A 27296-nucleotide genomic window follows, 5' to 3' on the forward strand; every position below is an offset into this window, starting at 1 on the left:
GTAGGTTGCCTGGGTGGCTCAGTGGCTGAGCATCTGCCTTTGGCTCAGGTCATGATCCCGGGGTCCTGGGATTGAGTCCCACATCAAGCTCCCTTCAAGGAACCTGCTTCTCCCTCTGCCTGGGTCTCTGCCTCTCTCTCTCTCTCTCTCTCTCTCTCTCTCTGTCTCTCATGAATAAACGAAAAAATTAATTAATTAAATAATCTTAAAAAAAAAAAGAATTGGACTACTAATAGAGGATAAACTCAGTGTCTGGCCCTTCAGGAGAAATAACGCACATACGCAAAACCCTACAAGAGAGAAAGCTACTACCTTGCAGGCCAGTTGCTTTTCAAACCTTGGAGAAACAAAGGACCATGAGCCCATGTTCTGAGGCTCCTCCTGACTCCAAATAAAATCTGTAACAGAAGAAAGTTCACTTCAGTACTCCAGGTAAATCTACCATACACACACACTATATACATGCGGAGAGAGAGAGAGAGAGAGATTATAGCCATTTGTATACACATGTATATACATAGAATGTATGCACCTACAGCTCTCTTCAAGTAAATATATGCCTTTCCGATATGGCCTGCTATTGCTTATCTTTTTTTTTTCTTTTGACAAATGTATAGTCATATATCCAGCACCTCACTCATGATACAGAATAATTCTATCAACACCCAAAATTCCCTCATCCTAGCCCTTTCAAGGCAACTCCTCTGCCAGCCCCAACCTCTGGCAACCCTTGACCTTTTCTCTCTCCCTACAATTTTGCCTTTTCCAGAATATCAGATAAACGGAACTATGACACGCGGCCTTTGGTTCTGGCTCCTTTGATCTAATCCGCAAAGGGATTTTGCCGCTAGCCATGGTTCACTCTCTTTTATGGTTGGGTGGCATGATGTTGTAAGGATATACCTTACATCCTTGTTTATTCATCCACAGGTTGAGGGACATCCTGGTGGTTTCCAGTTTGGGACAATCATGAATGAAGCTGCTGGAGACATTTTTCTGTGTCCACGTTGTCATTTCTCTTGGGTAAATACCTTGGAGTGGACTGTTGGGTTGTATGGGAACTCTGTATGTAACCTTGTAAGGAACTGACAGACTGTTTTCCAGAGTGCCTGTACCACTTTCCATTCCTTCCTGCAGTGACTGAGGCTTCCAGTTGCTCTGCTTCCTCATCAGCTCTTGATATTGCCAACTTATTGTTTTGTTTTCATTTTAGCCATTCTAATAGGTGCTGTAGCCATATCTCATTTTGATTTCATTTGCATTTCCCTTATCGCTCCCTAATTATGTTGAGCATCTTTTCATACAGTTATTTCCCACCCCATTATTTGGTTCAAATCTTTTGCACATTTTTTTTAAAGATTTTATTTATTTATTCAGGAGAGACACACACACACACACAGAGGCAGAGACACAGGCAGAGGGAGAAGCAGACTCCATGTAAGGAGCCCGATGTGGAACTCGATCCGGGTCCCCAGGATCACACCCTGGGCTGCAGGCGGCGCTAAACCACTGCGCCACCGGGGCTGCCCCACTGTGCCACGGGGGCTGCCCTCTTTTGCACATTTTGAAAACTTTGATTATTTTTATTCCTGAGTTCGGGGAACTCTTTGAGCATTCTGGATGTTCAAATATGTATTTGCATATCTTTGTCAGATATGTATTTGCAAATACTTCCCCCCAGTCTGTGGCTTATTTTCTCAGTGGTGCCTTTCAACAGTGCAGAAAACTTTCATTTTGATGAAGTCCAATTCCTCTGTTATGGGACATGCTTCCATAGTGTTACATCTAAGAACTTTTTGCCTAGCCAAAGGTCATGAAGATTTTCTCCTTGAAGTTTTAGAACTGTACATTTTACATTTAGGTCTGAGATCTTGAGTGAATTTCTGTACCCATGGCATAGAGATGTCCAATTATTGCAGCCCACTTGTTGAAAAGGCTTGCCTTTTATAGTTGTATCAATTTATCCTAAGCAATAGTATGGCACTGATTACCGCTGACCTCTCAAGAAATGACATGTCCTAAGTGAGAGAAGGGGGATGGGGGACTGAAAAAGACACCAGAAAAAACAAAGAGACATTGGTTCTAGCAGTATTTTTTTTTCATATTTCCAGATTTCAAAAGATTCAATTTCCTAATGACTCTCACTGCCCCTGGAACCTCTTTTCATATGAGACATTGGAATAGGTTTCAGGTATCTGAAACCCAAAGAACCCCAACAAGAACAACGCTGTACCTTTCACATGTTTGTATTTGCTCATCTCTTGCTGTAATGAATCCAGTGGGAAAGGGCAGAGTTCCTCTAATCGGATGATGGCAAAGGCATGCTTCTTCGCCTCCAAGGATTCTCTTTGCTTCTGCAGGGCATAAAAATGTTTGCCACAGCAGAATACCAGACTCTTGACGCTGTTGGGTAGAAAAGGGACAAGGGGTGAAGGAGAAATATCTGAAAGAACTGTATCAAAAGAAAGCACAGACTACATAGATGAAAATGCTTCATTACAGAAGCGGGGCGGTGGGGTGCTCTGTAGTTGAGATCAGCGACATGCTACGCCCTGGCAAGCCTCCTTCAGCAACACACCCCTCCAAAGTTCACCCTTCCATGTGTACTCTAACTCCTGTCCCATGGATGCAAAGAACTTCTATCAGGATAGAGGTGATTTGGGTCACTTTGGGTTCCTTAATGTGAACTAGTCTTCCCAGTAATTAGAATACTACTGCAGAGTATGAAAACAAAGATACACATCAGATTACTTTTTGGGATCCACAGATGAATCACCAATGACCGGCTTGAATGTTGTTCCTGGTGCCATTTCTTGAAGTGTTGACACAGCTGCCTAAGGAGGGGAGAAACCACAAATCTATCAACTGAAGGAAAGGAGCTGAAGATGCCTTTCTTATAAGGGATCTTTACCAAGAAATAACATCAAACTTTTCTCCTAGGACTATAAGTAAACATATGTACTCATAAACACAATATCTTTCCAAAAAATACCAATGGTGTATATCTTGGAACAAAATGATTCTTTCAAGATTTCATAAGATTGCTTTTTGTCTGATGCTGCAACAAAATTTTAAGAATCAAAATTTCAGTTTGATCATACTTTAGTATCAATAAAAATATGCTTTCATTTGTCGGAGTCAGAAATGACATTTGTGAACAAAAACAGCTAAACTAGGGCAGAGATTTCTATCTTTAGGATTCTGACTACAATTTATAAGCAAAATCTAATGAGTCAGAACAAGCAGGAGCAATACATGAATATTTCCGTAACGAAAAGAAATGTTATTAATGAGTTTGATTTAAATAAGTACTTGTTGCAAAGAACTTAGAGTAGACAACTCTAATTCATTTCCCTATAGTCTAGTCCCGAATGGGAATATGACATTTTGACTGGTCCACTGATAGGCAGCCATGTTGATGTGGGATACTGTGATATAACCTAAAAACTTAATATTAACTAAGAGAATAAAATAAAAATATATATTAGAGAAAATATATATCTATTTATAGGTAATAGATATATATTTATTTTATTATATATCATATATATTTATTTATTCTTATTGCTAAATAATGTATGATAGAAGCAATCTTTCTCCATCCTGAACCAGAGCCCTTGGTCAGCTCTCACTTCCTAGGGTAGGAATCAAAAGGAGCTAGAGGGGCACCTAGCTGGCTCAGTTAATGGAGCAAGCGACTCTTGATCTTGGGGTCATGAGCTCAAGTCCACATTGGGTCATAGAGCTCACTAATTAAAAAAAAAAAAAAAAAAAGGAACTGGAGTTCAGAGCTAGGTGGGAAATTTGGGTAGAAGTTAGGTACCACTTGACAGGCAAAGTCCCTATAGTCCTGAGTCATGTTTATCACATGGCAAGTCATCTCTGAATACGCCGTGGAAAGAAAGGGTGGACTTCTGTTCAGCTAGATCACTTGTACCAATAATCTAATATTGGGGAAGAAATAATGATGGAGGTACTTATTTTCAATAAATAAAAGGACTTCTATGGTTGATGAAGATATTTGTCTACTTAATAAGACTAGCTTCTCACTTGAAAAATCTATAGGTTAGCTATTGCTTTTTTTTTTTTTTTTTTTTTTTTTTTGAGAGAGAGAGAGAGAGCAGAGGGGCAGAGGAAGAGGGAGAGAGAGAATCTCAATCAGGCTCTATGGTCCACATGGGGCCAAATGGCAGGGCTTGATCTCAAGACCCTTAGATCATGACCTGAGCCAAAATCAAGAGTCAGACACTTAACCGACTGAGCCACCCAGGTGCCCCAGCTGTTGATATTTTTAAGGTTCCAGAGCAAGGCTTCACTTATTTGGTAAGTTATATATTAGACATGGGGAGAGGAGTGGACTCTTGGGGCCAGAATGTGAACTCTTATTCTCATTACAAACAGCAAAAGAAATTCTCAATAAAATGTCTAACTGTTCACTCAATACTTAGTAATATACATATATTATATTTAATAGGATTATATTCCTTTATAGTAATGACTGAGGGAGCAGGTGACACCCTTAGGGGTACAATGAAAGTTGGGTCATGAATCGCGGATGTGTATATTTCTTAGAAATAAATTATAGTAATTTACAGTATGTCTTGGCCTCTTTACCATTACTGTTTCAAAATATCTGTGTCAAAAGAGCCCCATCAGAAAGACTGTGTTAAAAGGATTGCATTGCATTAGTTTTTCCTGAATGTCCTGTGATGCTGCTAGACACACGAAGCCATCTCAAAGTATGCAAGATTGTTCAAGGAACATTGAGTTAGAGAATGAGATCAAATGCATGAACCCTGCTGTGGATGAATGAACGGGAAGTGCATTTCCCGAGTACTGACTCCCAGGGCTGGGGCCAGGGAGACACAGTGGAAGTACACAGCAGAATTTAAGGAGACACCCACGCTAGGCTCATGCAAGTGCTGGCCACCAGTGGGGGCAATTCACTCACCGGTTTCCTCAACATCCCTCAATTCCAAATATACACTCTCAAACCTTTGTGAGAAGAACAAGGTAGCCTTGAAGAGCCACATCCTAAATGACTTATTTCACCTTATTAGCATCCAAATAAGTGCAAAAGGTTTTTGAGTGCTAATCCTATTTAAGACCCATATAAAACTGCAAAAAAAGATTCTAACAGATGGTATAAATAGATGCTTTGTAATATTTATTATCTTGAACTCTGCATATTCTTGTGATTTAAAAAACATATTGTGGGGTGCCTGGGTGGCTCAGTTGGACTTTTAATTTTGGCTCAGGTCACGATCTCAGGGTCATGAGATGGCGCCCCATTTCTGGCTCTGTGCTGAGCGTGGAGCCTGCATAGGATTCTCTCTCCCTTTCCCTCTACCCCTCCCCCTCCCGCTTGTACACACATGCTCTCTCTCTCTCTCTCTAAAAAAAAGTAAAAATAAGTTAAAAATAAAATAAAAAACATAATGCGAGCTTAACACTCAGTTCAGGTAAACCAAGATAAAAACGTACCCTTTTATCGGTGTAGCAATAAGCTATATCATTAATGTTTGAAACAGGAGTCTACCTCTGTGTGATAAATCATTTAACAGGAAAAAAAAAAACTCACTAAAAGCCAATGAATGCCACCACTGCTTCTCATCAAAATATTTGGAATTTTCAACTTGCTACTATCAATATAGTACCATACACCTGGTTATCTGAGATTTTGCTTTCCACATTTTGCATTAAGCACGGTCAACCTATGTCGAGAAGCAGATGATCTTCCTCCTGACTTATGGTCAGAAGGTGACTAGTAACTTTACCCTTTGTCATAATGCCTACATCATTCACCTACTTCATCTCATCACCTTGGCATTTTATCATCTCACTCCATTAAAGAAGGGTAAGTACAGCACGATAAGATATTTTTAAAAGAGAGACTATATTCGCATAACTTTTATTATAGTATATTGTTATGATTGTTATATTTTTTATTAGTTATTGTTAAGCTCTTACTGTGCGTAATTTATAAATTAAACTTTATTATAGTGATGTATGCATAGGAAGACAGTATATGTAGGGTTCAGTACTATCTGTGGCCTCAGGCATCCAATGAAAGTCTTAGAATGTATTCCTCACAGATGAAGGAAGGATATTGGTGCTTATACTATTTGCACTTTAAAACTTTTTCTAAAAAATCATTTCTGCTCCCTATAGTACCAGTTATTCCAGAAAGATGTTTTTAAAAGAGAGAAAGCAGTGAGGCCAGCTAAAACTAAAAAGATGTTTCTGTTTAAATATAATTAGATACAAGGGTGGTGGTGGAGGGATGGGTGAAATAAGTGATGGAGATGAAAGAGTGCACTTGAGAGAAGCAGCAAGTGATGTATGGAAATATTGAATCACCATATTGTACACCTGAAACTAATATAATACTGTATGTTAACTAACTCAAATCAAAATGAAAATTTAAAAAGCCAAAAAATTTAAATAAATAAATAAAACTAGTTACGGAAAATGTGTACAAAAATGACAAAAGGAAATTACAGACCAATATCTCTGATGAACATGAATGCAAAAATTCCCAACAAGGTATTAGCTAATCAGATCTAACAGCACATTAAAAAGATTATTTACCACAACCAAGTGGGATTTATTCCTGGGCTGCAGGGATGTTTCAATATCCATGAATCAATGTGATACACTACATTAGTAAAAGAAAAGACAAGAACCATATGATCCTCTCCAATAGGTGCTGTATGCCAAAAACCATTTGGCAAAATACAGCATCCTTTCTTGATTAAAACTCTCAACAAAGTAGGGATAGAGAGAACATACCTCAACATCATAAAGGCCATATGCAAAAGACCCACGGCAAATATCCTCCTTATGGGGAAAACCTGAGAGCTTTTCCCCTAAGGTCAGGAACATGACACGGATGTCCACTCTCACCACTGTTGTTCAACATAATACTAGAAGTCCTAGCCTCAGCAATCAGACAACAAAAAGAAATAAAAAGCATCCAAATTGGCAAAAAAGAAGTCAAATTTATCTCTTCACAGATGACATGATATCTATGCAGAAAACCCAGAAGACTCCACCAAAAAATTGGTAGAACTGATACAGGAATTCAGCAAAATTTCAGGATATGAAATCAATGCACAGAAGTCTGTTGCATTTCTATATACCAATAATGAAGCTGTAGAAAGAGAAATCAAGGAATCAATCCCATTTAAAACTGCACTAAAACTCATAAGATACCTAGGAATAAACTTAACCAAAGAGGTAAAAGATTCGTACTCTGAAAACTATAGAACACTTGCGAAAGAAACTAAGGAAGACACAAAGAAATGGAAAAACATTGGAAGAACAAATACTATTAAAATGTCTATACTAACCGAGGCAATTAAGCATCTGCCTTCAGCTCAGGTCATGGTGCCAGAGTCCTGGGATCCAACCTACATCAGGTTCCCTGCTCAGTAGGGAGTCTACTCCCTCTGCCCCTCCCCCTGCTCGTTCTCTCTCTCGCTCTCATAAATAAATAAATAAATAAATAAATAAATAAATAAATAAATAAATAAGATCTTTTTTAAAAAGCCTATACCACCCAAAGCAATCTACTCATTCAATATCAAAATAATACCAGCAATTTCACAGAGCTGGAACAAACAATTCTAAAATTTATGTGGAACCAGAAAAGACCCCCAAAAGCTAAAGTAATGTTGAAAAAGAAAACCAAAGCTGGAGGCATCACAGTTTCACACTTCAAGTTATATTACAAAGCTATAATTATCAAGCTAATATGGTTTGGCACAAAAACAGACACATAGATCAATGGAACAGAATAGAGAACCCAGAAATGGACCGTCAACTATATGGTCAACTAATCTTCAACAGAGCAGGAAAGAATATCCAATGGAAAAAAGATAGTCTCTTCAACAAATGGTGTTGGGAAAATTGGACAGCAACATGCAAAAGAATGAAACTGGACCAGTTTCTGATAATATACACAAAAATAAATTCAAAATGGATGAAAGAGTTAAATGTGAGACAAAAATTCATCAAAATCCTAGAGAATATAGGCAGCAACCTCTCTGACCTCAGCCACAGCAAATTATTTTTAGATCTATCTCCAGAGGCAAGGAAAACGAAAGCAAAAATGAATTATTGGGACTTCATCAAGATAAAAATCTTCTGCACAGTGAAGGAAATAATCAACAAAACTAAAAAGCAACCTATGGAATGGGAGAAGACATTTGCAAATGATGTATCAGACAAAAGGTTATTATCCAAGATCTATAAAGAACTCATCAAACTGAACACCCGAAAACCAAAAAATCCAGTCAAGAAATGGGCATAAAAGGACATTTCTCCAAGAAGAAATGTCATCCAGAAGACTAATAGGCACATGAAAAAAATGCTTGGGCAGCCCCGGTGGCGCAGCAGTTTGGCGCCGCCTGCAGCCTGGGGTGTGATCCTGGAGACCCGGGATCGAGTCCCACATTGGGCTCCCTGCGTGGAGCCTGCTTCTCCCTCTGTCTGTGTCTCTGCCCCTCTGTCTCTGTGTCTATGAATAAAAAAATAAAAAAATAATCTTAAAAAAAAAAAAAAGAAAAGAAAAAAATGCTCAACATCACTCATCATCAGGGAGATACAAATCAAAACCACAATGAGATACCACCTCACAAGGGTCAGAATGGCTAAAATTAACCCCTCAGAAAATAATAGATACTGGTGAGGATGTGGAGAAAGGGGCACCCTCTTACACTGTTGGTGGGAATGCAAACTGGTGCAGCCACTGTGGAAAACAATGTGGAGGTTCCTCAAAAAGTTAAAAATAGAGCTACCCTATGACCCAGCAATTATACTACTAGGTATTCATGAAAAGGACACAAAAATAGTGATTCAAAGGGGCACATGCACCCCAATGTTTATAGCAGCAATGTCCACAATAGCCAAAATAAGGAAAGAGCCCAGATGTTCACTGACAGATAAATGGATAAAGATGTAGTGTGTGTGTGTGTGTGTGTGTGTGTATGTGTATATATATATATGTATATAATATTACTCAGCCATCAAAAACAATGAAATCTTGTCATTTGCAAGGGAATGGAATTAAAGAGTATAATGCTAAGTGAAATAATTCAGAGAAAGACAATTACCATATGATTTCACTCATATACGGAATTGAAAAAGAAAAACAATGAACATCGGGGAAGGGAAGGAAAAATAAAAGGAAATCCGAGAGGGAGACAAACCATAAGAGACTCTGACCTCTAGGAAACAAACTGAGGGTCACTGGAGGGGAGGTGGGCCAGGGGATGGGTTAACTGGGTGATGGGCATTAATGAAGGCACTTGATGTAATGAGCCCTGGGTGTTCTATGCAACTGATGAATCACTAAATTCTACCCTGAAACTAATGATACATATATGTTAACTTGAATTCAAATAAAATCTTTACAAAATAATAAAAGGAGAAAGGCTTCCTAACCAGTTTTTTTCCTACTTACAGGAAACCTGAGTAACATCTTTGGAGAAGCAACAATGAGGGGTTTTCGGAAGTTCCGGACCATCTGTCTCCTGAGCAAGTGGAAATATTGTGCGGGGGTAGTTGGGTTCACCACAAACATGTTTACTGTGTCTCCATCTACCCCTTCTTCTCTGCTGTCACACATCTGAAAGAGAAACAAAAGAAAGGAACAAATGTTCAGATCACCTAATTCAATCAATCAATCAATCCCTGTCCTAAGGGAAACACGTCTGTATACTGATGACTCTCAATCTTATCTGTTTTTATATTTCTTCCTCAAACTGTAGTTTTGTGTTTCATGTGTAGTCCTTAACTTACCTGCAATTTATTTCTGTCAACTAGTTTTTATAAAGTCATTTTCCTGTATTATTAGCTATCAATATAAACTATCTATCTACTGTTCTACCTTTCTACTAATCTGTCACCTAGCTGTATATTTTATCTGCACTTATGCCAAAATAGCTAATGATATTCATGTACTTAGGGTGATGTACATAAATGTCTCCATTTACTCAAAATGCACCAGAAGATAATAAAGATTTATAGATAGAAGGATGATAGATGAGTAGATGTGATTAAAACAAGTACAGTATAATAAAATATTAATGGTAGCATCTAAGGGGTTGGCATATGAATATTCACTGTAAAATTTTATGACTTTTTCATAGGTTTGAAATATTTCATAATAAAATATTAGGAAGCCATAGGTATAAAAAGACGTAGGTAAAGATCCTTACCAAACAATAACAGTGGTTATTTCTGGGTGTTTATTCAAAATTGTTTTCATGATCATGAATCATTTTATTTTATTTTAAAGATTTTATTTATTTTATTCATGAGAGACAGAGAGAGGTGGAGACATAGGCAGAGGGAGAGACAGAGAGGGTGGAGACATAGGCAGAGAGAGGTGGAGATATAGACTCCCCTTTGGGGAGCCTGATGTGGGACTCAATCCCAGGACCCCAGGATCTCGCCCTGAGCCCAAGGCAGATGCTCTACCACTGAGCCCCCTAGGCGTCTCAATCATGAATTGTTTTATAAAATACTATCATTAATCAAAAACAATTTTTTAAATAAAAATACAGATTTCTAGGCCCCACTTGGAATAATCTGATCTTGTATTGGTCCTTGTGTGTCTTTGCAAAAAATCTCCATAGGTGATTCTGATGATCAGCCTGGTTTGGGAATCACTGACCTCTGCCATACAAGAACCACTTTAAATCGTCATAAAGCCATGATAGTAAGATATCCAAGGCATCAGACTGATAAGGAATAATGACTTTGCATTAAATCTATTTCATTCAAATACTCCAAGGTCTTAGAGCTTAAGGCATGCGTTAAGTATCTACAGGAGGTAGTTCTATTTCAAAGCACCTAGGAAGCAGGAAAGGATTTCTTGGAATGCAGAAGGTGTTGGACATACCTGCAAGAAACGCTCGATGCGGCAAGAGGAGTGGTCGGGTCCAGCCCCATCATACCCGTGGGGAAGGAGAATAACAATGCCGCTCTGTAGCAGCCACTTGGCCTCTCCTGGAAAAGCACGGGAAGTAAGAACCCTCTGACGCAGGAGCAGAACGGTCTGATGTGATTTGAGCAGTGACACAAGTTTAGTTTGCTGTCTGATCCCCTGGCATCATTTCCATCCCATGCCCTTTCAGGCAGCGTTACACGCTTCAGAGGAAAATATCCACCCTACCGGCTGAAACCCCGTAGGACATGATCACTGAAAGGGCTTTAGCAGACGGAAGACAAATTATAAGGTGAATGTCCTGGTTTCAAGGACAGCAGGTACCACTCTGATTCCACGCCAGACACAGTGCCTATGGAGAACAGGTGGCGCCTGCCCTTCCTCACAGCACCACTTAAAACAGGCCACTGTCCGCAGACTGCAGGTGTGACACTTGGGACAGCCTCTGGATGGGTCAAAGGCCAGTCTCCCCAAGGCACTTCTCTTCCTTACAACTACAAGGTTACAGAGAAACACAGCCACAGAGAGGCCAGAAAGGCACAAAATCCCAGAGCGCTTACCCCCAGAAAATGGGGTAAGAGGGACTCACACGTGTACTTTACGTACTTGAAATTTCACAATAAGCAGCTTCTGCTCTTGTAAATGATGACTGAAAACAATAAAGACGCACAACTACCAGCTTTCAGATACTTAAACATCCATGGGTTGAGGGAAGTGGACTTTCAAGGCTGCCACTCGTTCTAACCATAAATCCTCACTGAGTCACCCCTGCCTGCTTGGTGTCCGTTCACCTGCCCCAGGCGCATTCTCGCAAGTCCCACTGCCCGGGAGCTGGCAGGTCCATGCCCTGCTCCTTACAGCCAAGCACAGTCCCCTGAGAAGGTGCTGCCCCCACAGTCACTGAGCAGCCCCCGTCCCCTGGCAGCTTTTGTAACCATCCTCCGGCTGCCATGCCTGCCCAAGGGGATGGCAGGGCAGCCCCCAAACTCTCCTGGGGGGCTGTGCTGTGCTCCAGCATCTCAAAAGCAACTATGGCCCCTTTCCATGTACTTGTCCCCAAGACGCTGAGACCGTGCATCCACTCCACATGCATATGCCAACACCAACCTCCAGAGATGAACGTGTCAAAAATGATCTGAGCACCGTTGAAGAAATCACCAAACTGAGCCTCCCAGAGAGGCAGTAACTTGGGACTTTCAATGCTCATCCCATATTCAAATCCCAGGACAGCCTCTTCTGACAATGGGCTGTTGCTGACCTAATGCAAAGGGAGAGAACAGAAATACTGTCATGCAAAGAGAGATGGGGCATGAATGAGTAAGGCATCACAAACCCTCTCAAAAGGGAGGAGAGGCATAGAGGGGAGCGTTCTTTCCATTCATCTCCACATTTCTATGAGAAAGGAGATCTACTGCTCTCTGTGAAGATGAGCACAGACCTTCCTTATGACCTGCCTTGGGCTCAGGTCATGATCTCAGGGTCCTGGGATCTAGCCCCACGTTGGGCTCCCTGCTGGGCGGGGAGTCTGCTTCTCCCTCTCCCTCTGATCCTCCCCTTGCTCATGTTCTCATTCTCTCTCTCTCTCTCTCTCAAATAAGTAAATAAAATCTTAAAAAAAAATTTCCCCTGACCAGTGTTCTACAGCTGTAGCTTCCTTTCATGGTCAAGCTTCTAGAAGAATTATCTAATCCACTCCAGTTCCTGTTACCCCTCAAGATAGTGCAATCTAGCTTCTGTTCTTACTCCTCCACTAAAACAGCTCTATATGAGGTCAACCCTTGACCTTCCAGTGGATAAATCCAATGGCCACGTTCTTCTTCCTCACATCTGACTTCTCCCTCCTTCAGTTCATGACACAGTGACTCCCAGTTCTCCTCCTGCCTTTCTGGATGCTTTTGGGGGTGGGGGAGATATTTCTCTGCCAGCACCTTAAAAACCTTTTCCCAGGACCCCTCAGCCCTCTTCTTGTTCTGCTCTCTCCTAAGGAGATAATCCCACCCCTGTGGTTCAAACATTTCTACACCCTGATGATATCTGAACCTGTACCTCTAGACTACACTCCTTCATTAGCTCCAGACAGACATACCTAAATTACCTTTCTCTAATGGACAGAAACTTCTATGTTATTCAGCCACATCAAAGGCAAACGTCCAAAACTGAATCATCTTTCCTTACCAAACTCATTCCTTCTCTTTACATTTGGGTGAATGCTGTCATCATGTAGCAATTGTCTGAGTCAGGAAGCCAGGAGATAAGCAAGATTAGTCTTTCTTTTCTAACTCCTTACATCTACCACTAAGTCTTACAGCTGTTCTTCTCAAATCTGGCCCCATTTTTTGTCTGCACCACTATTGCCCTAATTCAGGTCCCCACAATTTCCTGCCTAGACTATTGAGAAACCTCCTTAGAAACTGCCCTTACCTCAATAAAGCTGGGATAGAAAAACTATCCAAAGTTCTCACCCATCTTCAGCTTCCATAGCACGGTCAGGAGGGCTCTTTCTGATACAAATTTGATCACCTGCTCAAAATTCCTCCAAGGTTTCCAGCTTACATAATATTCTAAGTCTTTCATAATGCAAGGTGTCTGGCCAGTCTCCTCTTCCTCACTCCTGTACCCACTTTGCAGCTTAACCTCCAGTCATATGAAGCTATTTGGAGTTCCCATCCTCTTACTTCACAGGTTTTGTATGTACTATTGTGCCCACCTGGAATGTTCTCCCTACATGCATCAGATTGGGCAACTCCTCATGTCCTTCCAGCCCCAGCTCAAATCTGGCCTCCTCCCCAAGCTTCTCCTGACTTCCCAAGTAGTCTCTCTGTACCTTCACATGTGCATTCATGTACTTTGCACACTTGTATAACATCTACCTTCATTTCTTGAATTTATTGCTTTTATTTATTCCAAAATGCTTTTGAGATGGCTCACAACATACCTGATATACAATGTGATCATGTAAATGTAAGTAGAGAGAAAAAAGATAAAGATTGAGACATACAACAGAAGGGAAAGACAACCTAGTGACCTATAGTTGCCAAGGGTACCATGGCCCCCACCCCTTCCTGAGAGCCATTGCTGATAGGGGAATGCTGCACAATTGCAGAAATCATGGAGCATACAAGATAAAGACAAGCTACTCCTCAGTGAATTGCAACCACTCTCAGTACGACAAGCAAGCAGGAGTTCCTGCGAGGGTATTCATATAAAGGACATGGCATCAGAAAATTAATGAAATCTTTGACAGCATCTTCATAACAGATGCAAGGCATTTACTTGGGGCTTTCTAAATAGTAATATTCAAAATGAACTGATACTACATAACAAGTCACAATTCAATAAAAGACACTGGGGCCAGGGGGTGATCCTTAAGATTTCAATATCTAGATCACCAACCTGACTTGATCCAGGGGTAGATTTTAGACTAAAGTAAAGATGAGCTTCATGTCCCTTTAAGTAATTGTCCTGGAATCTTGCTTTTGACAAGTGAATTTTTTAAAATATTGAATATCAGTAAACTCAAGATTATACTCAAACAAATGACTAGAGTAGGAAAAAAGATGACATGACACTAAGCATACCTTGAAGGATAATTTATCTTAATAAACATTATGTGCCTGGCATTATGCTAGTTGTCAGAGAGATAAAAATGAAAAGACCCAGTCTTCATAAAAATGAAAGACCCAGGGTCTCATTAGCCTTTGACCCTAGAGAATAGCTCAGTGACTAGCACATAGAAACACATGGTAATAGATATATTCATCAAACCCACCAAACCTTAAAAAATAAGGTAATCTTGAAAAAGCTGGACATTTTTTTAAAGTAAGCTCTATGCCTGCTGTGGCACTTGAATTCATGACCCGAAGATCAAGAGCTTCATGCTCTACTGACTGAAGCAGGGCTTTTTTTTTTTTTTTTTAAGCAGGGCTTTTTTTTTTTAACAGGCAAGAAATATTGGCTTATTGTCCACTTGCTCGGCTTACTTTAATGAATTCAGCAACACACAGATTATAATGTCAATTTTGGATTGAGAAAATGAACATCTGTTTGACATTTATATGACTACAGATAAGTAGCTAGAGTAAGATAGCTCTAGTCTACTCACTAACTAGTGCATTGCTTGCATTCCAAGTGTATAGACCTACATTCTCCACCCACTCAGCACCCTTTATTTCAGAAAGGATAGAACCCATGTTGTTGCAAATAGCAAGATTTCATTCTTTTTTTATGGCTGAGTACTATCTAGAGGGTATAAGGCTAAGTGAAATAAATCAGTCAGAGAAAGACAAATACCATATGATTTCACTCGTGTAAAATTAAGAAACAAAAGAAATGAATGAAAAGAAAGAGAAACAAAAAAAAAACAGACTCTTCGAGAACAAACTGGTTGTTACAAGAGCGGAGGTGGATGGGTGGATGGGGAGGAGGTGGATGGGGGGAGAGGAGGATGGGGGGGACAGGTGGATAAGTGGATGGGGGGTTGAGGAGTGGTTGGGGAGAGGTGGATGGGAAACTGGGGGATGAGTGAAATAAGTGAAAGGATTAAGAGTATGATTATCTAGATATGGAAGTGCTGAATCACTATTTTGTACACCTGAAACTAATAACACCATGTTACTATACTGGAATTGAAAACTACTTGGAAAAAAAATAAGTTTGAATCCAAAGTTGCTGACATATGTTTCTAGTTTTTTTTAAAAAATTCTGTAACTATAGGGCACCTGAGTAGCTCAGTGGTTGAGCATCTGCCCTTGGCTCAGGTCGTGATCCTGGGGTCCTGGGATCAAGTCCTACATCGTGCTCCCCACAGGGAGCCTGCTTCTCCCCCTGCCTATGTCTCTGCCTCCCTCTGTGTGTCTCTCATGAATTAAAAAAAAGAAAAAAAGAAAGAAAGAATCCCGTAAGCATAATTATCAGCACCTAGGTTTTACAGTAGATGAAAAAGACATCCTACCTCTAGAAACCCCTTCTGATTAGGGTCCATATGGTTCAGGGGAATAAAGGTGTCATCGGTCTTCTGGCAAACCACCATCGCATGCCTCTGACTAAAAGTTCCACGGCCAACATCCTGCCCACTCAGACGGACATTAAAACCTTAAGCAAATAAATAAGGATAAAAGAAAAATCCAGATTCCAATGAATAACCTAAGCATTAACAAGGCATGGTGACCCTCAGTTCCCATACATCAGCTCATCCTGAGAATTTTCCTTAGCAAAGACATTCCCTTATTAAAATATACCCGTCCAAAAATAAAAATTAAAGTAAAAAAATAAAATATACCTGTCATATACTCAAACGTCTGTGGAAGATGAGATTATACAAGAACAGAAAGACATCATTTGCTCTACAATTTTTAGAGGAAAATATCTTTCCAATTTATCCCTCACAGAGCCCTTTGTTTCCCAGCAAGAAATGTTCTGTAGTCTTTCTCTGATGAAGGTTACCAACATGAGTTATACTAAGATTAAATAAAAATAACATTGTTGAGTAAGAAAAGTTTAGAACCTCTCTAGTCAATGAAAACGACAGGAGATAGTTCTAATTCAAAACCACGGGAGTCACATATAACAAATGTCACACAGAGCATCCCCTGCCAGCTATGCAGCTAAACAGAAACTTCTTACCCTGAGCAAGTAATGAGCCCAAGGCAAGAGCTTCTGCGGTGGCCCAGTCTACCTTTGTTCCATCCAACACTTTCTCCAGTCTGGACTGCAAAAAATGGAATGAGAAAGAAAAAAGACACTTTTAAGAGTCTACCCTCTTTTTCACACAGAGGACAAAAAATGTAATGCAACAACAGGAAGTATCAAAATTGTAATGTTAAGTAAAAGAGAAAGTGCAGAAGGAAATGTAAGAGGATGGTCACAGTTGTAGGTTTTCAAACAGGCACAATAAGCAGGCACTCCGGTTAGTGGTTAACCTGTGCATGGGGAGGAAATGGCTCCAGGGAGGGCACGAGGGGAACTGTACTAATATTTTAGTTCCTTAGCTGGATGGTAAGTACATAGATTGTTTTAAGGGTCTCTGTACCTGGAGCGCCTGGGTGGCTCAGTTGGTAAGGCATCTGACTCTTAGATTTGGCTCAGGTCATGATCTCATGCGTTGTGAGATCGAGCCCTGCAACGGGCTCCCCGCTCAGCAGGAGTTTGCTTGGACATTCTTTCCCTCTGCCCCTTCCCCCTACCTCAAATAAATAAATATTTTTTTAAAAGTCTCTTTATATATAATAAAAACCTAAAAATGAAGCTAGTGTTGTAAAGATCATCCAGAGGACAGTGCCTTGTTCAAGCTTAAGAAAGGCCTTTAGCTTCTTGCTCCTCTGTCTTCAGCATGGAGAGTCCCATGTTCTGGGAAACTTCCGAGGCCCATGCAAACCAAAACTTCAATATATTTAACATGAGGGGCTCGTGGGTGGCTCAGTCAGTTGAGCATCTGCCTTTGGCTCGGGTCATGATCACAGGGTCCTGAGATCAGGCCCCATGTCTGGCTCCCTGCTCAGTGGGGACTCTGCTTCTCCCTCTCCTCTCCACTCATGCTATCTCTGTCTCTCTCTCTCTCAAATAAATAAATAAAATCTTAAAGAAAAAAAAAAGCTATTATATTTAACATGAGACAATATGTAAAACTGCAACGTGTATTAGGGTCTAAATGGTTGCCTTTGGAGATGTGCGTGTTGATTTTTATTTGTTTATGCTACCCCTCCCCCCAAAAAGCATTTTCTGCTCACTGGTCAGAAAAATCAAAACAGGCATTCCAGTACAGCTGTATTTTGATTGATATACATGTAGTACATGTGCATGTCATGTATCAAATATGTATGAATAAATAAAAGGAGGAAAATGAGAAATAGGCAAAATCTGAATGGAGTATCAGTACTAAAACATGTATGTGTGTATGAAGGGAAGAAGAAAGAATAGAGGAAAAGTGGACAAGTCCAAGTTAGGTGACTATCAGTACCAAAACACCCCTAGGATCAGTTCCCAGAACCTAATAACATACAATAAGTGATTGTCAAAATCATTAGCCAACTGAAAAGACAGATCAAGGCCAATTTCTTTGCTGTGCAAGACAAACAAACAATAGCCAGAAATTTTAATACTCCCTACCTGAACGTACATCTTCAAAAGGTGACTGTGCATCTGGAGTTCCTCTGGCACCTCCACAGACTTCCTGCCAATAAACCGCAGGAGATCGAGGGGCACACCCGTGTTCCACATGGTGATGCAAGCTTGTGGCTGGACCAGGCCCTGCCAGTGTGCCTGCAGGTTAGTGGCCGGGGGGTTGTAGTGGTCTATGTGAGTTAAATGATCATTTAACTTTGCATAGTAGGAGGCTTTGATTTCTGACACCTCTTCCGGGGTCATGAGTCCATTGGCAATCAGGTGCTCTGCATAGGTGTCTGGGATGCTCTTTCGGGCTCTGGCCAAGAAACAGGGGAGAAAAGTCAATCTGATTTGTAAAAATCAAAGAGTGAGAGATACAGTCATTGTCAAAGGTATTACAGAGCATCATCACTATAAACAAGGCAAGTGGGGGGTGCCCGGGTGGCTCAGTGGTTGAGCATCTGCCCTTGGCTCAGGTCATGATCCCGGTGTCCTGGGATCCAGTCCCACATCAGGGTTCCTGCACGGAGCCTGCTTCTCCCTCTGCCAATGTCTCTGTCTCTCTGTGTCTCTTATGAATAAATAAATAAAATATTGGGCAGCCCGGGTGGCTCAGCAGTTTAGCGCAGCCCAGGGCATGATCCTGGAGACCAGGAATCGAGTCCCACATTGGGCTCCCTGCATGGAGCCTGCTTTCCCCTCTGCCTGTGTCTCAGCCTCTCTCTCTCTCTCTCTCTCTCTTTCTCTCTGTCATGAATAAATAAATAAAACCTTTAAAAATAAGTAAATAAATAAATAAATAAAATCTTTTAAAAAAAGGCACACAGGACATGTCAGGAACTAGAAAGAGGGAGTGGTTACACAACATTGTGAATGTACTAAAAGCCTCTGAATTGTTCACTTCAACACAATCCATTTCATGTTATGGAATTCTCACTCCAATACCTTTTTGTTTTAAGAATTTATTTAAAAAAAAAAATAAATTAAAAAAAAATAATTTATTTATTTATTTATTCATTCATTCATTCATTCATTCATTCAAGAGCCTCACAAGCAGATGGGGCAGGCAGAGGGAGAAACAGACTCCCCGCTGAGCAGGGGGCCCGATGTGGGGCTCAATCCCAGGACCCTAAGATTATGACCTGAGCCGAAGGCAGACATTTAACTGACTGAGCCACCCAGATGCCCCTACCTCACTTTTTTTTAAGGCAATAGTAAGTAATAACCTCTTGCAAACAATAACGAAAAAACAAATTCATCTTTTTAAGCTTTCATCTACATCAAGGCAGAAGTAATTAGTAGAGTTTCCCTATAAATTGACACATTCTGGACAGTTATTCTTTATAAGACTAACCTACATTGTCTACCCACCCCTTTATTGCAAAAAGTATTGAACTCAAAGTTACCAACATCTATTTCAGGTGGCTTTAGTAATCCAGTTACTATAATAATCAGTACCTCAGTTTAATAACAATAATAAGGACACTCTACGTTCACGGAATACTTTAAACTACAAAGTTTGCTCACATACTTTATTGTATTTAGTCCTGACAAGAGTGAGAAGTAAGCCAGATATTTATTTTTTTAATGAGGCCCTGAGCCACATCAAGCCACTCAGCAGCTGAATTCAAACAGAGAACTCAGGGGTGCCTGGTGGCTCAGTGGTTGAGTGTCTGCCTTTGGCTCAGGTTGTGATTCTGGGGTTGGGAATTGGGTACCACAGGCCGAGGCTCCTCACAGGGAGCCTACTTCTCCTTTTTCCTGTGTTTCTGCTTCTCTCTCTGTGTCTCTCGTGAATAAATAAGTAAAAGCTTTAAAAAACAAAAAAAAGAGAACCCAGATTTATTCTTCCAAAAGCAGTTCACTACCTGTATCCAGAAAGACCTGTAAAATGTCACCCAATTTATTCTTCTGCTTCCATTTATATCTATGAGGAAATAAAGTGGGGAAGGGGCTCTGTTGTACTTTCTAGTATCAAGAAAGGAAATTCCCAAGTAATATATTCCTCTCTGTCACATTAACCCTCTGCCCCAGCACTGTCCAATAGAAATGTAGCCTGAGCCAATGTGTAGTTAAAACTTTCTTAGTGATCATCTGAGTAAAGGTTAAAAAAAAAAAACAGGTGGAATTAATTTTAGTAACATTGATTCAACTCAATATATGCAAAATATGGTCACTTCAATACTTTATCAACATTAAAAATAACTATTGAGATAGTTTACATTCTTTTTGTCAGAGGGAGTCTTTGGAATCTGATGTGTATATTACACTTACAGGCCATCTCTCAGGAGGACTGGCCACATTTCAAGTGTTCAGTAGCCATGTATGGTGGTGGCTTTCATATTGGACAGCATGTTTCTCAAGATTCCTTACAATCCATCATGTTACCTCTTGCCAAGGCACCGAGTAAGTCCTGGAGGACCGGTTTTTGGTCCTGTCAAGGGCATAACAAGTAGCTTTGGGTTTTGGGCTTAGTCTCCTACTACCTTAGTCTCCCATCTGCAAATGAGGTTGGTAAATGGCCTTCGTTCATCCATTGAGCAAACGTGTAGAGTTTGAAGAATATGAGGAGCTCTCCTAGGACCCATAGTATGACCATACCAGTTTGGTCAAGACTCTTCCAGTTTTAGCACTGAAAGTTCGGTGTGCTAGGCCACCCAGAGAGTTGGTCACCCTACCTCAGAGTGTCTAATAAAAATAGTAAAAATAATGTGAGCACTATGGGGGCAAGGGGACCTTCAACAAATGTCTATCGTTGTACCTGATGATTTTATACATGACTGGGTTGGTGAAGAAGGGCTCGTCCAGCTCGTTGTGGCCCCACTGCCTATAGCATAACAAATCAACAATCACATCCCTCCGGAACTGGCGCTGGTATTCAAAAGCCAGTTGTGTGGCACGGACCACTTCCTCTGGGCTATCTCCATTGACATGGATGATGGCGCAGCCCACAAGCTTCCCTGAGGCAGAGAAGACAGATGAAACCAGCCAGCTAACCCCAAGCGACATTAGCCCACCTCCAAGTCCTATTGCCTGTGTGGGGAGGCAGCCCACATACTCAGAGGTGGTTTGGCTGGGTTGTTAAGAACCCATAATTTGGAGTCCAGGTGACAGGAAAGAGGTCATGTCCCAGCTCTGCGACTTACTCTGTGACCTTAGTAAACTTAAGAATCTCAGTTTGCTTATCTATAAAACTGGAATAATAGCTCCTACCTATTAGTGATGTAAAGCATACATGAGTTAACAAAAAAGTCCTAGAATGTGTTTCTGGTACCTCTAACAAACTAATCACAAAAATTTCAAATAGATAGAGACCTCTGGCTGGCTCAGTTGGAGGAGCATGTGACTCCTGATCTTGGGGTCATGAGTTTGAGCCTCACATCAGGTATAGAGTGTGCTTAAAAATAAATGAACTTTAAAAGAAAATTCACATAGAGAACCCCAAAAGGCATCCAAGCCAGGGTCTGGGTACAACTATTCCTACCAACTAATAGTTTTTGTAACTCTGTGAACTGGGTAATGGGTAAAAAAGCCCTGCCTTTGTCTTAAAACTGCCAATTTCCAAGGTAAAACAAGTCAACTTTGCTTCATCACATCTGATTTTTTAACCAAGACCACTTAGCCAAATTCACTGACTGAACATATCCTTCTTGACTAAGGTCTTGGGTACCCCAGGTCTGAATCTATTAAAGACATGTACCCTGATATAGTATCAACTGTGTTGATCTTTGGTTTTCACCAGATCACTCAACTGGGTACTTGGGCCATTTGAGATGACACCTTCTTAGTTCCATTCTTGTCTTATTTCCTTGGGTTCAAAGATCACACTCACACTTTTAAAGGAATATTAATAACACTGTTGGTAACTACTGAACATATCTGATCCAAAATTTAAAATGAGATAACCAGCAAGATTCACTCTTCCGAGTGAACTAGATGTTGATCTAGGGCTGCCTCCCTATTTTACATACCGATATCACTGCAGTATAAGGAAGACCTTCCTCTTTCTGCAGGAGTGGTATAACCCAGCTGGTTATTGACAATCAGATGGACACTCCCACCAATTCTGAAATGTGGGAGATTAGACAGCGTAAATGTTTCGGGGACAATCCCCTGACCACAGAAAGAAGCATCACCGTGAACCTAAATCATGGAGGAGAAAACAAGAAAATGAACTCATAAGGGGTATAGAAATTTATGTTCCCAATTTGGAATAAATTGTTTTCCAATAGTAACAGGAATAAAAAACAACCATGCTCTCTCTCCCTGCTCCCCTGCTCTCCCCAAATTCTGCTGGTTCTGTATAGGATTTTCTAGAATGATTAGGTTGACCTCAAGCAGGTTTCAAAGCCTTTCTCCAGGTTGGTCAACCTGTGGCCACCAGGTTATTTACTCTACCTATCCCCACATTGTCACTCACACCCATCACTTCTGATATACCCATCAACATTCTAGAACACACAGCAGCACCGCAGAAGGAAGGGCTATTGGAGGTACAGAAGGAAAATCAGCTCCAGTACAATTTTCATGAAAACAGCCTGCAAGACATGAGGAAGAGTGCACAGCTTTGAACCCTCTCTCTTCCTCAATCATCCTGCCCCTGAAAAGTCTGTGTGCAGCTTGCATCGCCTGGTCCCCACTAGGTGAGTTGGCCACCGCTGTGAACTTTATTAAGGAGAATGATGTGACAGCAAAGAGAGGAGGCAGGGAGGAAAGTTTATCACACTTAAGTGAGAGGATGCTTTGAGGAACCAACAAAATACTACCACGCAACATCCAGAACATTTGAAGTCTGTTAGATCACAATATTATCACAAAACCTGACAGACAGAAAGTGGTAGAGAAAAGGGGAAATCTTTTTTAGGAAAGTTAAAAGCAAATAATAAATGAATGGTAGATCTTGGAAGATCTTAGAAGAAGGTATGAGTTCTACTGACTTCAGGCTAAAAGGCAATTACCTGTCAAACCAACAAAATCTTATACACCTTAAATTTATGTAATATTGTAATGTTATATAAATTTATGTTTATGTAATGTAAATTTATGCAGTTTATATACTGCAGTAAAAAATAAATTAGATAAAAAACTATTAACATAAACAGTCAAAATGCTGGATTAAAGAATAAAATGATCTGAGAAGCCCTAACAAGATAACCATTGTGACTCTAACAATAACAGAAGACCTATATATGAGTGAAGAAGGAATACTTTGAGGTAGATTTGTTAAAAGGACATTGAAAATATCTTTAAAATAGTCATTTTTATGTAGATAGAATGTTTTGGCTAAGAAAGGAGGCACTCCTTTGCGTGACATTTCCAGTCCACACCGTCCCTTGGCTAGGAGTCTATAGGTATGAGTCCCATTTTGGAGTATCTATATCTAGTAATAGCCTACCCCTACATTATCCCTACAGCATTAATCCACTCAACAGCCAGGTTGGGGAACCAGATAAGGAAGTCCCAACTGTTCTTTTCACAGATGAGAAAACCAAGGCTCACTAACAGTGTATATTTCACCTTGGACTAGTCGCTGGGGCTTCTATAATACCTCTGGGGTTTTTTCCTACTTGTTTCTCCACCTCTCCAAGTCTTCCTCCTGGATCAAGGAACTTATGTACACGCTCTCATTTAATTCTCAGAACACTATGAGGAATGTAATGTACTCCCATTGACCTATGAGATTCAGAGAATCTAGGCAACAGAACCAAGCACACTAAGCCAGAAAGCAGCAAAGTCAGGATTTGAACTCAAGCCTTCTTGGTTCCATGGTCTTTGTCTTTTCTGCACCATGCTACACTGTAAAGTCCAACCCTTAGCCACAAGGTCCAGGGACTCCTGGCATCTGAACACTCCTCCTTGCTGATGGGATTTCTAGGCGGTAGTGATATAAGAGTAGTTCAATAAAGCAAGGAAGAGGGAGGGATGTGTGCCTCTTCTGCTCCTTTACAAAAATGTTACAGTAGAGGCATTGATAAGAATATAACATTGGGGGGGGGGCACCTGGGTGGCTCAGTTGGTTAAGCATCTGACTCTTGATTTTGGCTCAGGTCATGATCTCAGGGTTGTGGGATCAAGCCCTGTACCAGGCTCCATGCCCAGCACTGAGTGTGGAGCTTGCTTAAAATTTTCTCTCTCTTCTTCCGCCTCGGGCTCTCCTTGCCCCCCCCAACACACTCCCTCTCTAAAAAGGAAAAAGAACATAACATCTGGTGTCAACTATACTCAAACAAAAATTTTTCAAAAAAGAACATAACATCTGTTCATAACTTGCATCATTTTATCATGGTCTTTAGATTCTTGGCACTAGAGCACACATGTGCCATTTGCTAATTTTACTTTCTTCTTAAATCGGAAGAGAAACCACTCCACCATGCCCCATAAAGCTTTTTGGGAGTGAGGGTCCATAAGCACACACAAATGCTAGGTGAGGTGGAAGCTACTTAGCCAAACACGGTATAAATGACAATCTACTTTCACGGGGTTCAGGACCCAGATAAACAGAAGAAAACAGGCAGAAAAAGTAGCATCCAGAATCTCACCCACCACACTTTTATGGGCTCCAAATTTAGAGTTTTCACAAGAAATCAGAATAGTGTCCTTGAACAAGGTAAGACATGTACAGACACAGCAGGGCAAAATAATTTTGGAACACAAAGTAGACAAAAGAGGGTACTCAATTTCTTGTCACTTTAAAGAAAATGCCACGTCCACCTCTTACTCCTGAAGTCCATGTTAAGACCTGCTTAATGCACTGGGTAAATGCGAGTGACTGAAATATTTTAGAGTAACATGAATTAAGTCAAGTGAAAGGTAAAGAGAGTGTTGGCTAACAACATTTCTATTTCAAAATACCATACTATAGACAAATGCAATGCTGCCTACCACCTATTTACCTACTATAAATTTCTGGCGCATGAAAAATTAACATGAATAAGATACAGTTCTTATTCATGTAGGTAGCCAAATATTTTTCTGCCTTATAGATTTACCTATTCCTCTGGGGTTTAAAAACTCAGTTACTGATACTCAAAATTAACTACTGCCCAGTAGTTAAAAGTTCAAATTTAAATGAATACTCATAGAAAACCAAAGTGACCCACAGCCCAAACCCCTAAGCTGCTGGGTTACAAAAGACTGGAGTGGGCAGGTAAAGGACGCAAGAGCCACACTAATAATTTGTACTTGATGCCTTAATGCCAAAGACCTTTATTTTGTTTTATTATTTTATTATTTATTTATTTATTTATTTATTTATTTATTTAAAGTGGGCTAACACCCAGCATAGAGCCCAGTTTGGGGCTTGAACTCACAACCCTGAAGTCAAGACCTGAGCTGAGATCAAGAGTTGGATACTTAATCTATGGAGCCACCCAGATGCCCCAAGATCTTTATTATAAAAGAAACAAGCAAGACTTGTTAGATACATGAATACCAGGTAGTTTCCTAGGAGTAATGACATCTGTCCTCTGAAAAGCATCAGGGATACCAGTTGATACCTCCTTAAATAACTCACAAATCAAGAAAACAAAATAAAACAAAACACGTGAAACCTCAGTAAAGCCAGTTGCTTTGAGACTAGACCTCATGTCTGCTGTTAATTTTTAAAAACAAGCCTGGAATCTTCTTTTCCCAAAAGTTCATCTCAATTTCATCTCAAACGACTACCACCTTCTTTAAGAACTACCAGCCTGGGCTTCCCTTCCTCCTGGTCTCCCCAACCTCTAGCTTTACTTCCTGAAGCTACAAGTACCTGTAAGCAAATGACTTTGTCCCCAGGCTGAGCTGAACTGTCTGGAGAATAGTCTCCATCCTGTCTAGACTGCTGCCTGCCACGAGTCTTCCCGACAGCCACAGGGTTGACGGCTTCCAGGTGTGAGGGGTTAGGCAGCATGGTCACGTGGAGGGGATGGTGTGCGCCAAAGTCCAGGTCAACCGAGGAGGTCAAGTGAGATAGGACATCTCCCGTGGCTGAAACATTTTCCGGGAATTCACTTAGGCCTCTCATTTTACGGAACATCAGCTATTATGAATAAACATACAAGAAAAAATGTCTTTTTATCACAATGGAGACCAGAGAAGAGGTGGTTAATTTAAATCATACAATTAAAAAAACTTTGACACCTATGTTTGTATAACTATTATCACCATGTATTCTTTAAGAAGAAAGGTACAAACTTCAAACTTTAGAGATCTTCACCATCAAATGAAATACCAACACTTTGAAAAGATCTCAACATGACTAGTTAGACATGTAGATAGTAAGCTAGGTAGTAAGATGTAGGATAGTTACCTCTGCCTTGCTACATGCAAAATTATTTTTCTTAAATATACCTGTTAGAATATATTCTCCAAAAGGACTTTTTATGAATCTTGTTAAAGGTAAACAGGAAAGGGGTGCCTGAGTGTCTCAGTTGGTTAAGTGTCTGCCTTTGGTTCAGGTCATGATCCCAGGGTCCTGGGATTCAGCCCTACATCAAGCTCCCTGCTTAAATGGAAAGTCTACTTCTTCTTCTTCTGCCCCTCCCCACCACTCGTGCTCTCTTTCTCTCTCAATTAAACACATAAAATCATTTTTTTTAAAGATTGTATTTATTCATGAGAGACACAGAGAGAGAGAGGCAGAGACACAGGCAGATGGAGAAGCAGGCTCCTTGAGGGGAGCCTGATGCAGGACTTGATCCTAGGACCATGTTCCGAGCCAAAGGCAGACTCTCAACCACTGACCCCCCAGGAGTCCCAATAAAATCTTTTTAAAAAGAAAATGATAGAATAGAACTTAATCCCATTTAGACACAAGATGACACACATCTATTAGTTCAAGTCTCACCTAAAAAATTCTACTGTTCAATTCTCAAAGGACTTCATTTCATTTTCATAGTCTACTTCGAGACATAATGTTACTACCCATCTTAAAAATGCATAAGCAAGAGAAATTATCAAAATTGTTCAAGGTCCTTGGCTAGGTTAAAGCTGGGTCTTAAGCCAAGGTAGTTACCAAAAATAGCATGTTATCCTCATTTATCCAAATGGTTTGAATGACCCAAAAGCTGCTTACTGACCTATAGAAGCACACATAATTAGAGTGTGGGTACATCTACGTTGCTCACAAATATGAGCATTTATAATTCAGCACCTTTGAGTCATGTTTTTGTCTGCAATAATTTAGGAATGCAATTTGTGGTTCAGGGATTTCTACCTGTGTTTAAGCACATGCCTCCACCTGTCAATCGCTTTATTCTGT

At 40.5% G+C, this 27296-nt stretch overlaps 1 protein-coding gene across 1 annotated transcript in view; it reads right to left on the reverse strand.

The window, feature by feature from the left end:
• DHTKD1 (dehydrogenase E1 and transketolase domain containing 1) overlaps positions 1-27296 on the reverse strand; it is a 51425-nt gene that overhangs the window by 3112 nt on the left and 21017 nt on the right. Inside the window, exons 5-16 of the mRNA XM_026016577.2 lie at positions 25806-26075; positions 22027-22198; positions 20817-21015; positions 18059-18371; positions 16577-16661; positions 15906-16045; positions 12062-12212; positions 10910-11016; positions 9467-9631; positions 2752-2834; positions 2234-2403; positions 313-398 (exon numbers count right to left, since the gene is read on the reverse strand). Of these exons, the coding sequence (XP_025872362.1) occupies positions 313-398; positions 2234-2403; positions 2752-2834; positions 9467-9631; positions 10910-11016; positions 12062-12212; positions 15906-16045; positions 16577-16661; positions 18059-18371; positions 20817-21015; positions 22027-22198; positions 25806-26075 (1941 nt within the window). The remainder of the gene's footprint in view (positions 1-312; positions 399-2233; positions 2404-2751; positions 2835-9466; positions 9632-10909; positions 11017-12061; positions 12213-15905; positions 16046-16576; positions 16662-18058; positions 18372-20816; positions 21016-22026; positions 22199-25805; positions 26076-27296) is intronic.

This window comes from Vulpes vulpes, chromosome 2 (assembly GCF_048418805.1).
Source record: "Vulpes vulpes isolate BD-2025 chromosome 2, VulVul3, whole genome shotgun sequence".
NCBI lineage: Eukaryota > Metazoa > Chordata > Mammalia > Carnivora > Canidae > Vulpes > Vulpes vulpes.